Source organism: Enhydra lutris, unplaced genomic scaffold (genome assembly GCF_002288905.1).
Source record: "Enhydra lutris kenyoni isolate GAN:26980312 unplaced genomic scaffold, ASM228890v2 scaffoldscaffold12, whole genome shotgun sequence".
NCBI lineage: Eukaryota > Metazoa > Chordata > Mammalia > Carnivora > Mustelidae > Enhydra > Enhydra lutris.
This window is the reverse complement of record NW_019154096.1, coordinates 45,860,443-45,872,859: the sequence shown is the minus strand read 5'-3', so window position 1 is coordinate 45,872,859 and position 12,417 is coordinate 45,860,443. Positions and strand designations below refer to the sequence as shown.

The window sequence follows — 12,417 nt, the reverse complement described above, 5'->3', positions numbered from 1 at the left end:
CCTATAGATTTTGACAGACTTGGTGTGATGAAGCTTTTCTCCCCTTCTGTGTGGTTGAACCTAACTCATCCAGTGACTTATGTATGTGACACATGCACAAGCACATCTATGTATTGTCTTTCCTCTTTTATCTACCATTTTTCAGCCCCATGGTTATTGTCCTGTGACTTGCCTGTCCTTCCTTCCCCTCAGCCTTCATATAGACATAGCTGAAATTACTGAAACTTTATTGTTGCTTATTGAAAGCAACTGGGTTGAATTGTATTTTCAGACAATAAGGGATTGGCTAAGAAAATTAAAGAGAATTGAATCAAGCTAAAAAATATTTTTTTAATGTCAATTATAATTCCTTCTTTGTTACCCTTTTTGCTTTATAAAATCCATGCTTCCTAATTCTGTGCATAATGCTGCCATTCATTATGTCTTCAAAAAACTTCCATCCTTATTTTATTTCCTTGACCTTACCAAACCGAAATCTCTTCTGAAGACACCATGTTCTAACCTCTCCTGACTTGAGGGGGATAACAGAGGTGCCATGCTGAGCATTCTCCCTTCTCAGTACTACTTCCCAGCTTTGAATGGGCCAGTTTTCCATGTTTTGATGTTCTTAGAGCTTGCCTTCCAGTTATTCTTTCCTCTGAGAATCACTGCCACTGATGTCATCTAGAAGACAGAAAATGGGTGTGGAAGATAGAATTCTAACTTTAGAAAACAGTAACCCTATAGATATGTAGGGTATGGAAGAACAATAAGCTTTGTGTGAAACCGAAGAATCTATTGATTTTTCCTATTCAAGACCATGAATCTAGTGAGAATTAGCAGGCCAGCCTTCGGGGAGGAAATTAAGGCCACATCTAAATTTTGACTTGTCCCCAAAATATGAGGTCCTCAAGCATTATAGAGTATGGAAGGGAAGATTGGGTAAAGAAATTCTGATCCATCAGTAAGACCTGCCACTTGTCTGGTATTTCCAAAATAAAATCAGTTTTGAAACGATAAGTCCCTTCCATTTAAAATGGAAATATATTTTTTCTTAACTTTGTAATAATTCTGTCCTTTCATCTCTTCACATTTATACCAAAAACACTAAAAGTTTGCATAATGTATTTCTATTTTTCCTGCTGGAGGAAGAAGGGGGCTATTGAGAATGCTTCCAGCTATCTGTGTAGTATCTGTCAGCCAGATTATTTCTAATACCAGCAGTAGCCTTTGGTTTTGTTTTTGTTTTGTTAAACTCTTAGGTATTGAGTTGAGCTTGTTAGCAGTTGTGGGCCTGTATAGCATTGATACCTGACTTTGATGATGTTTCCTCTATTATGATGATATTCTGAAAAGGATGTTTAGTACCTCCATGATTAGTCAGGTGAACCAAATTTATGATCAAATTAACATTCAAAACCAAAATGCCTGGTCTGGTAATTTACTCTAAGAGATAATCACTGCCAAGTGTCTCCACGTTGTTTCTTGACTGGTCAGCTCTTCTTTTTCCAAGTAGAGATTGGGCTTGGAAAACCAGTTTAATATCAGAAAGTTGCTTGATGAGTATGAAATTGGAAACAGGGAGAAGAGTTGCTGAAGAGGTAGGATCATTCAGCTTCAAGAAGGCATCCTCCAGCAGGCTGGAAGGCGTGTAGAACCCAAGGATGGAGCAGTAAATCAGCATAGCCACAGAAAGCATCGTCTAGAGCCCGGCAGTTCTCCTTCTGTGCCTTATGAGCCGTATGACCTTAGGGCCACATTCTTAACTCCTCTGCCTCTGGTTTCTTCCCTGGAAAGTGGAGATAGTGACCACTGAAGTGGCCTTGTATAAATCTCATGAAGTTTAGCATAGTGCCTGACTAGGAGATAATGCTCTGGTGAGCTGCTTGTGATTGCTTGCATCAGCTTTATTGCTGCCTTTTAAAGATTTTTTTTTTCCCTTGCGTGTGACTTTCCAAACTTGAGTCTATATTATATTGGTTGCTTTAAAATAGGTGTTTTCCTGGGATCGAGCCCCAAATCGGGCTCTCTGCTCTGCGGGGAGCCTGCCTCCTCCTCTCTCTCTGCCTGCCTCTCTGCCTACTTGTGATCTCTGACTGTCATGTGAATAAATAAAATCTTAAAAAAAAAAAATAGGTGTTTTCCTGATGTGATTTAAGGCAGCAGACCTACGAGTGGCTTATAAGCTACAATGACTGTACTAGGGTACAATGTGACTTTTTTTTATGAATCTTTTTTTCTGTATGAAATGCCTTCTGCCTCTGTCCCCTAAATTTGGGACATGCATCTTCTTTGGGGCCTAGAGTTGCTCCATCTCCGGTGATGTTTGGCACCTTTAAAGGTGCCATACTGTAACGTTTGTAATGTAAAATGGTATAGTCATTTTGGACAACATTTTGGCAATTTCTTAAAAAGTTAAACATACACACGCACAAAGTTAAACATACACCTACCATATGATGCAGCAGTTCTATTCCTAGGAGTTTACTTAAGAGCAAAAATGAAAATGTGTGTCCATGTAAAGATTGTATGCACATGTTCAGAGCAGCATTATCCATGAATTCCAGAATTATAAATAACCCAGATGCTTCTCAACTGGAGAATGGATAAACAAATTGTAGTACATTGAAACAATGAAATACTTTGAGCAATAAAAGGAAGTGAACTATTGAAACATGTAACAACACGAATGACTCAAAATAAATATGCTGAGTTGAAAAGCTGGACAAAGAGTATGTACTAGATGATTCCATTAATATAAAATTCTAGGAAATATCAACTAATATAGAGTGACAAAAATATGACAGCTTCAAGGATATTTTGAAGTAATATTGTCTCCCTTTTTTCAGAGGACAAATATAAGGGCTTAGAGCTTGGAGGAGTCATGTGATAAGGATGGCAACTAGCTGAGCAAGTCTCTGCATCTCATAAGTCTCTCCTTGTTTAAGAGCCGGTGAAAGGACAGTTAGGATACGCTACCTCATTGTTTTGTGAGATTGATTGAGTGATTTTAAAGATTTTATTTTTTTGACAGAGACACAGCAAGAGAGGGAACTCAAGCACGGGGAGGGGTAGAGGGAGAGGGAGAAGCAGACTCCCTGCTGAGCAAGGAGCCCAAAGAGGGCTTGATCCCAGGATCCTGGGATCATGACCTGAGACCAAGGCAGATGCTTAACGACTGAGCCACCCAGGCGCCCCCATTTTGTGAGATTTGGATGAGGTTAGGTACATGTACAAATAAGGTATCAATATTGCTACATTTGGAAAGTAGGGGGTATAGCCTTATTCAGAGAAGATATGCCAGAGAATGACTTTTTTTTTTTAGATAATAGTTTTATAATGTAACAGTGTTTCAATTTTATTTAAATTAAAAGCTCTCTTGGCATTTGTTTTCTGATATCTTTCAGTTTATAACTAGAGTCTATTCTAAGTTACAGGAGGTAAAGACTTAAATTTTTAATATCTTATAAAAAGCACAAAGACATTCACCTGCTTGAGAAACTCTGAGGTCATTGGTTGTTAAATAACTTATGCATAGCTGATGTACCAGGAAACTTGAAGCTTTACTTTATGGCATCTTCTACTTTTTTCCTCTTGAAAATATTTTGGAAGATTTTGCTTATATTTCTGTTGAACTGTGGTTCTACTAGAGCATTTGTTGAGTCAAAAGAGGAAATGTGAAAGGTTTTTTCTCTGAACTTTCAAGTTGGGGAGAGACTCCTGTGTGCTTCCAGAGCTTCCTCTTCCTCCCCCCTTTCTTTCTGCTGGGAGTGAGCTCCTTGGGGAAAGGCTCAGCTGAGAGGAAGTGGCAGAGAGGGAGCAGAACACATGATGCTTTTATGCCAAAATGGGAAGAGAGCCAGGTTTGCTAGAATTCCAATGGAATTTTCCAAAATTTGAAGAGTACGTTGTATTTCTGCTCACCATGAGTGGATATAAGTAAACAATTTTTTAACAGAGTAATGAGATACTGAAGGAATTATTTTGATATTCTCAGATTAAAGACATCATCTCTGAGTATTTTGAACTTTTCGAGACAAGATCTAGTGCTATTGTTTCCATATGAACAGACTTGGGAGTAAAATTAGTATACAGCTGTGGGTATTAATATATTGTAAAAGATGGCTAATTTAAAAATGAAAAATAGTAATTGTAGGGATATATAATGTTCTATAACTTTTAAGTACTGAAGTTTCCAACTATATTAAGTGGATGCTGTATAGGAACATGATAGGGGACCCAAGGGCATTGCTCTTTCTGTTTTGACCTTCTCATTTATAGATGGGGAAGCTGAGGTTCCAGAGACTATGCGAATTGGGTAGGGTGACAAGTGAGGCAGAAGCAGAACCTTTTGCCTCCAGGGAGAGGGTGATAACCTTTGCTTTAAATACTTAATTGTTAAGAGTGGTTGTATTATTTTTGTACTAGTTTATCACAAACACACAAATTCATTGTCTTAGGGAAGATTGTTTTTCTAATGTTACTTGTCACCTTGTTTATGCTCTGAATGCTTAATAAAGCCTCTTTTCCTGAAAAATAGAGTGATAAACCTGGTCTACATGGTCTGACATTGAACGTTGTAAATAAGTGTAGTCTGAAATATTCTTGACTTATTAATTGGATTTTGGAAGAAGTTCCTTGTGTGTGTGAATATGTCTAAAGTGCTCGGGATTGGGTGCTTCCAACCCAATAATATACAGGAAACTAAGAAGTTACCTACTTTTCTCTGCAGACCTCCGTGTTTGCTTCTCCACTTGTGTAGGCCATAGAACCTGGACTTCCCATTTATGGCACTCTCCAGAGTTGTACTATTTAATGTTTGTCTTTAATATGTGTGCTTCAAGAGAGCTGAGACTAGCTTCTACTCACAGCTCCTCACTGGCTTCAAGTACAGTGCCAAACGTATTCAGTAGGTACTCAGTATTGGAGACCAGAAGACAGGGAAAGATAGCTCAGAGAAACTGTGAAAAGCACAGTTTAACAGCCTTAGAGAATATCCAGTCTACCTTAGTTCCTTTATAAAGATTTACAGTTTACAAAGTGCTTTCTTAGACCTCTGTGCTTTTGTAATGCATGTAATGAGTTGCCAGGACATGGTCAAAATCTACTTTCCCGAACACCAGTTTTACCCAGGATTCTTCTCTTATCCAAACAAAACATGGGTTATGTGATAGAGTGATATATGAAATTGATAGACAATTTTTAAGATAAAGCTGACAACTTCAAAGAATATCCTGAGATCTTAATGAGATTTAAGAATGCTCTGTGATTTATTTCCCTCTGCTTTGGGGGCACTTTGATAGAAAAGTTGAGAATCACGGTCATTCATTTCATCTTTATTGCAGCCTTGTTTAAAACATGGCAGTATCTTCATTTTCTGAATAAGGTGAAGGAACTTGCTGATTTCCTCCAACCAACCATATGTCTATGGCTTGGACATAAAGATTATTCTGCCACCCAGCCCCTTACTCTAGTATGACTTCTACTCTTTTGGATTTCCCTAAGTAATCACTTAGGTTTCATTTAGCTTCTTTAGTAACATTAGCTAAATAATTCTTTATTGATTGTGGAGAATGAGTGCATTTCCAAGAGTGATCAGTTTTACTTTCAGAACATAGTCTCCCTTGTCAAGGGCAGGAATTTTAACCACCCTTCCAATTAGACTTTTAGTGTGTGCTGACAGGGAGTCTGAGACTTGAACAAAAACTTACTAGACAGGTGACCCCTGGGTAAAGTTAAGTAGGTGAAACTTTGCCTTCTCTATTATCCTCTGCATACTTACACCTTTGATATCTAACCAAAGGGGTTTTTCTCCCTAATATAAGTGGAAATAATGAAGTTTGCAGGGGGCAGTGGGCGGTGGGCAAACAATCTGAATGTAAATCCTAGATCCATCACTTACTTGCTCTATGACCTTAGACAAGTTACCTGTGTTTTTTTATTTTAAATGGAGTTATTAACTCCTTCTTTACAAATAGTAAGGTCAAGGGTGCAATGCTTCTGTTCCCAGATCTGGCAAGAAGTACACACCTAACAAATGTTAGGCTCTGCTTTTTCGCTCTTTCCCCCCTAGTCTCCCTTTTTTCCTTTTTGAGTTCGCAGTAATTCCTTTTCTTTTTTAATTAGTTTCAAAGGTAGAATTTAGTGATTCATCAGTTGTGTATAACACCCAGTGCTCATTACATCATGTGCCCTCCTTTATGTCCATCACCCAGTTGCCCCATCCCACCACCCACATCCCCTCCAGTAATCCTCAGTTTGTTTCCTAGAGTTAAGAGTCTCTTACAGTTTTCCTCCCTCTCAATTTTCATCTTATTTTATTTTTCCTTCCCTTCCTTTATGTTCATCTGTTTTACTACTGGGTATTTATCCAAAGGATATAAACATAGTGATTTGAAGGGATACATGTACCCCAATGTTTATAGCAGCAATTTCCACAGTAGCCAAAATATGGAGAGAGCCCAGATGTCCATTGACAGATGAATGGATAAAGAAGATGTGGGAGATATATATATATACATATACATATACACATACATGTATGTGCACAATGGAATATTCCTCAGCCATCAAAAAGAATGAAATCTTACATTTGCAATGACATGGCTAGAAATAGAGGATATGCTAAGTGAAACAAGTCAGTCAGAGAAAGACAAATACCATATGATTTCAGTCATGTGAAATTTAAGAGTTAATAGTAATTCTTAATCCCAGCTATACAGTCAAAATGGGAATAAAAATAGAAAATACCTCTGACACCACACCAGAGACTGTAATTTAATTGATTTGGGATGAAACTCGGCTGTGAGCAGTGAGCAAGGGGTGGATGGAAAAGAACAATTAAAAATTACCTCTTGGGGGCCGCCTGGGTGGCTCAGTGGGTTAAAGCCTCTGCCTTCGGCTCAGGTCATGATTCCAGGGTCCTGGGATCGAGCCCCACATTGGGCTCTCTGCTCAGCGGGGAGCCTGCTTCCCTTCCTCTCTCTCTGCCTGCTTCTCTGCTTACTTGTGATCTCTGTCTGTCAAATAAATAAATAAAATCTTAAAAAAAAAATTACCTCTTGGGACATTCAGTGCCACTCCTCCTTGCCAACATCTGTCTTTATCTGAGCATGAAGGAATCAAGTAGCATAAGGACTATGCTCTGCAATCCCTTCTATTCTTTCTTCCCTCTTGGAGCATGCTCTGCCTTTATTGTTCACTGAGGTTTTCCCAAGTCCAGGTCAGTAAAGGAAGCTGTTTTGCGAAGGTCAAGGCAGGGGTGAGTTGAATGAGCAGCATTCCATGTTGCTAGAGCTCTTCCCAAATTCTCAAGTTATTTCCTTTCCATAATTTTCTTCCATGAAGGAACCCTCCTTCCCACATGAGAAAAGCCTTGTTCATAAGGAGAACACAAGGAATAGTAACCAAGGGGCTGGGCCTTTGGTTCTGCTTAGGCTCCTGAGCACATTAGTACCCATTTTATTGACACCTCCTTCTTTCTCTTTAGTTCCCTACATCATTTTGGAGTTCAAAAATGTAGGATTAACAAGTATTACTTATCCTGAACAGTCTAGAAATTGAGTTTTTCTATAAAGTTTGAAGAGACCTCATCAGATTTTGACATAGCGGTTCAGAGACAATGGATTTTGAGAACATATGCCAAATATTTGGGTGCATACTTCTATAGGAGTCCTGACCTGATCTGGATGGATTGATCTGTGTAAAATACAAAATACAGCGTCATTTGATTAGAATTCTCAGGACTTTTCTTGATTTCTTCCCTTTTTTGGTTTGGGGGGGCATTTATTCTATCATTGAGTAAAGTTCTACTGAATGTGAGGTGGTAGTTACTCTCAGTGGAATGCTATTAGGCTACAGGTGTGAAGGTGCATGGACATCACCTGATGTGAGTAGATGTGGATGCCCCACTCTCTCCAAGTAGGGATAGCAGTATAATGCAGAGATTCTTTAGGTTTATTTCCAGAGAAGTCTTGTTAGACATACAGATTTTGATTTATTTTTTTCTGTTTTCATGAGGAATTTAGGAAATGGGCTTAGAAATTCTAAAGTGATTGCTTTGATAACACATCACATTTGAGATTCTATAAGTAACCTATATGGTAAATGTACTTTGGAAACTAACTTAATACTCAGTATGCATGGATCTTGCAAGATGTTATAGAGAAGACTTAAATTTATATTTTGAACAAGATGGGAGAAAAATAATAGTGGGTGGAAATGGACAAGGGGGTTAGGGATTTCTTAGGATCAGAGAAGAATATATGTCAAGACATGGATATCTAGATTCTTATGCTGAACAGAAAAGTCCTTACATTATATTGATACTATGGGAAGAGTGGGTTGAATTGGTGTGAATGGAATATATAGGTCTGATTTGTAAAATAATAGGAATGAGGATTTGAACATTGGGAGATGGAGAGGAGAAGTGAGATGGGGGAAATCGGAGGGGGAGACAAACCATGAGAGACTATGGACTCTGAGAAACAAACTGTGGGTTTTGGAGGGGCGGGGGGGGGGGGGGGGAATGGGTGAACCTGGTGATGGGTATTATGGAGGGCACGTATTGCATGGAGCACTGGGTATGGTGCATAAACAATGAATTTTGGAGCACTGAAAAGAAATAAAATAAAATAAAATGGAAAAAAATTTTTAAATTAAAAAAAATAAAAGTCTTATAAAAAAATAGGAATGAGAATCTGAAAAGTAGTTAGGGGTCAGATGGTGAAGGTTCTTGGATGTCTCCCATGAGAAGCTTGGGGAAGACAAGTGTTGTGTTATTGGAAAATTCAGTTTATCCAAGGGAGAATGTTCAACATGATATGGGTTATGGAAAACAATTTCTTATGGAGAGTAGCTAAATATATTTTCTTTATAGAAAAGAAAAAACCAAAAGGAGATAAAGCAATGACCCTCAAATAAAAGTGGGATTAGGCTGGGATCTGTGGTTAAGGATAGTAGAGAGGTACATTTTAGGAAGAACTTCCTACCTAGTAAGAATGGTCCTACCATAGAGTATATATCTTTAGTTTTCTAATCATGTTCTTTGGAAACCCAACATCCAAGGAGGTACTTTAAAGGCCACTGTGGGGGAAAGATACATGACCGGTTGTAATGCTTTGGGGAACAAATATCTCATATCTGTTGGGGTTCAGCTTTTGGAGGAGAGAGAGTTCTGCATTAAAAAAAAAAATGACTGGAAGAGGCTGAAGTGAGTCTCCTTAGTCTTTTAACTCTTGATTTTAAGGTATTCTAGTTGAACTAGGTAGAACACCTTTGTATTGGTTAAAGAAGGAATTCCTGTTTTGTTTGTGAGATTGCAATATTAAAATCTATAGGTTTCCTATAAGATTTTGTAAGCAGTGGAGCAGAACATTGCAAAAGTTCAGTTGTTTAGGATGTAGGATACAGTTTCATATGCTATTGATGACAATGAAATTTTTCTGACCAATCCACAAAAATGCCTATTAAAAATACTGATTTTAATTATAAAATAGCAGTACAAAGATTAATAGAAAACAATAGTGCTGTGGTAGTCATAATGAAATAAAACAAAAAAAATTGGAGAAGTTCCTTAAAGGATGACAAAGTTGTAGAAATTCTAAAGGGAATTTGTAAATACTTTCAGGGACTTTATCGGTTTTAAATACTGGCTCTTCAGTCTTGCTAAATTAAGAGTAAGGGGTTTTCAAGTGTCCATGGACTGGTGTGTTACTTTACTAGGGCTGCCATAACAAAATAGCATAGGCTGTATGGTTTAAACAACAGAAATTTATTTTCTCACAGTCTGGAGGCTGGAAATCCAAGATCAAGGTGCTGGCAGAGTTGGCTTCTCCTGAGGCCTCTCTCCTTGATTGGCGGAAGGCTGCCTTCTTGCTGTTAACTTCCATGGCCTTTTTTGTGTTCCTGTGTTCCTTATATTCACTTTATGTGAATATAACAGTTGGAAATATATCTCATCCTTTCAAGAATCATCTTTACTCATTAAGTTCATATTGTTTGTAGAAAAATTGATCACTTTTCAATTATAATTTGCCATATTTGGGAATTACTGGGCTAAAAGTGTCTTCCCCGCCATTATAAAGACAAAGATAGAGGAGGAGCATTTATGGGACAAACTCCATCACTCTTGCACTTTGGAAGTTAATCTAATTAGGGAATGGGGGTATTTTTGCACTAATTTTAAGATCTTAACTCATCTTAGGTGGAATTTCTTTTAAGACCTACTTCCTTTACTCTCTCCCTTCCTCCCTCCCCTTCCTTCCTTTCATTGTTCCTTCTTTCCTTCCTTTCTTTTAGAGAAAGGCAGAGGGAGGGGCAGAGGGAGAGGGAGAGAGAATCTCAAGCAGAGTCTGTGCTGAGTGCAGGGTCCAACTCAGGGCTTGATCTCATGACCCTGAGATCATGACCTGAGTTGAAACCAAGAGTCAGATGCTTAACTGACTGAGCCACTCAGGTGCCCCTTAGGTGGAATTTTTTGCATGACTAATACTTAGATGGAAACTGAAAGGGACCATTAGAGGTTTGAATAGAATTTAATTTTGTATACTGAAATGGTATTCAAAAACATAAGTTTACAAGGTTTTATTTTTGTTTTTGTTTTTAAGGGGGGTGGGGAAGGGCAGAGGGAGAGAGTATTTTAAGCAGGCTCCATGCCCCATGTGGAGCCTGATGTGGGGCTTGATCCTACAACCCTGAGATCATGACCTGAGTCGAGATCAAGAGTCAAACACTTAACTGACTGTGCCACCCAAGTGCCCCAGGTTTACAAGGTGCTTTTAAGAAACTGATTTTATTACAAGAAAAGTAGTTAACAATTTGTTCCTCCAGTTGACTTTTAACAGTCTTGGCAGGTATTTCCAAGCCAGTTAGTAAAATGTTGTACTAAGGTCTTTATATCTTGTTCACTTGTTTTACATCCATACAGCATCCCAGGAACTCTGCTTAAGTTTCTGAAATGTTGCAAGCTACTTTAATACACAGTAGAATAGAGATCTTTCTCTGTCCCTCTTCGCTTTCCCTCTCTCCCCTCTCTCTGTCTCTCTCTGTCATTTTCGAGCCTCTGTGGTGGAATCTGTTTATGTTGTTACTTTGCTTAGAGAAACTTCAGGAAATCTGCTTTAATCCATGTAGCTGAAGAATTAGTTTAGATTTTAAAATCACATCATAACATGCTCTTAAGGAATCACATGTATTGAGTACAGCCATTTAAGACCTAGTGTAGGCCAAGCCATAAAGAGTAACAGATGATCCATTTTATTTTGTTGCCTCATATGCCTAATAAACCATAACATTTATGTGAAAGTATCATTCACAATGTACTAGTCATTGATGACATACACATATTTTTAGAATACCTCTGACATATTGCACTGTAAATTACATATACCTTTTTTAAAAATTTTTAATTTTTAATTTTTTTTTAAGATTTTATTTATTTATTTGACAGAGAGAGGTCACAAGTAGGCAGAGAGGCAGGCAGAGAGAGAGGAAGAAGCCAAGCAAAGAGCCCAATGCGGGACTCGATCCCAGGACCCTGAGATCATGACCCGAGCTGAAGGCAGAGGCTTTAACCCACTGAGCCACCCAGGCACCCCAATTAAAAATTTTTAATTTTTTATTTTTATTTTTTTTTTATTATTTTTTTTTTAAAGATTTTTTATTTATTTATTTGTCAGAGAGAGAGAGAGAGGGAGAGAGAGCGAGCACAGGCAGACAGAATGGCAGGCAGAGGCAGAGGGAGAAGCAGGCTCCCTGCTGAGCAAGGAGCCCGATGTGGGACTCGATCCCAGGACACTGGGATCATGACCTGAGCCGAAGGCAGCTGCTTAACCAACTGAGCCACCCAGGCGTCCCAAAATTTTTAATTTTTTAAATTTCTTTTCAGTGTACCAGAATTCATTGTTTATGCACCACACCCAGTTCTCCATGCGATATGTGCCCTCCATAATACCTCCCACCAGGCTCACCCAACTTCCCACCCTCCCACCCCCGCCTTGTAACTTCTTTCTGTCACAGTAAGAAATCTAGCCCCTTCAAAACCCTCAGATTGTTTTTCAGAGTCCATAGTCTCTCATGGTTCATCTCCCCCTCCAATTTCCCTCAACTCCCTTCTCCTCTCCATCTCCCCATGTACTCCGTGTTATTTCTTATGCTCCACAAATAAGTGAAACCGTATGATAATTGACTCTCTCTGCTTGACTTATTTCACTCAGCATAATCTCTTCTAGTCCCATCCATGTTGATAAAAAAGTTGGGTATTCATCCTTTCTGATATATATGGACCACATCTTCCTTATCCATTCGTCCGTTGAAGGGCATCTTTGTTCTTTCCATAGTTGGTACATATACCTTTTTATATTTATTGTGATGGATGAAAAAATCTTTAATGTTTTCAATTGTATTCAGATTTATGATTTAAAGACTATAAATATTAGC

General features: G+C 38.4%; 1 protein-coding gene across 10 annotated transcripts in view; it reads left to right on the top strand.

The window, feature by feature from the left end:
- LOC111145121 (cytoplasmic polyadenylation element binding protein 3) overlaps window positions 1-12,417 on the top strand; it is a 148,808-nt gene that overhangs the window by 47,999 nt on the left and 88,392 nt on the right. The window contains exons 4-6 of one of the 10 annotated variants that reach the window (XM_022499786.1): window positions 4,712-4,735; window positions 8,209-8,211; window positions 10,490-10,501. The exons of the other annotated variants lie outside the window; for them this stretch is intronic. Coding sequence (XP_022355494.1) covers window positions 4,712-4,735; window positions 8,209-8,211; window positions 10,490-10,501 — 39 coding nt within the window. The remainder of the gene's footprint in view (window positions 1-4,711; window positions 4,736-8,208; window positions 8,212-10,489; window positions 10,502-12,417) is intronic. 10 annotated transcript variants of the gene reach the window in all.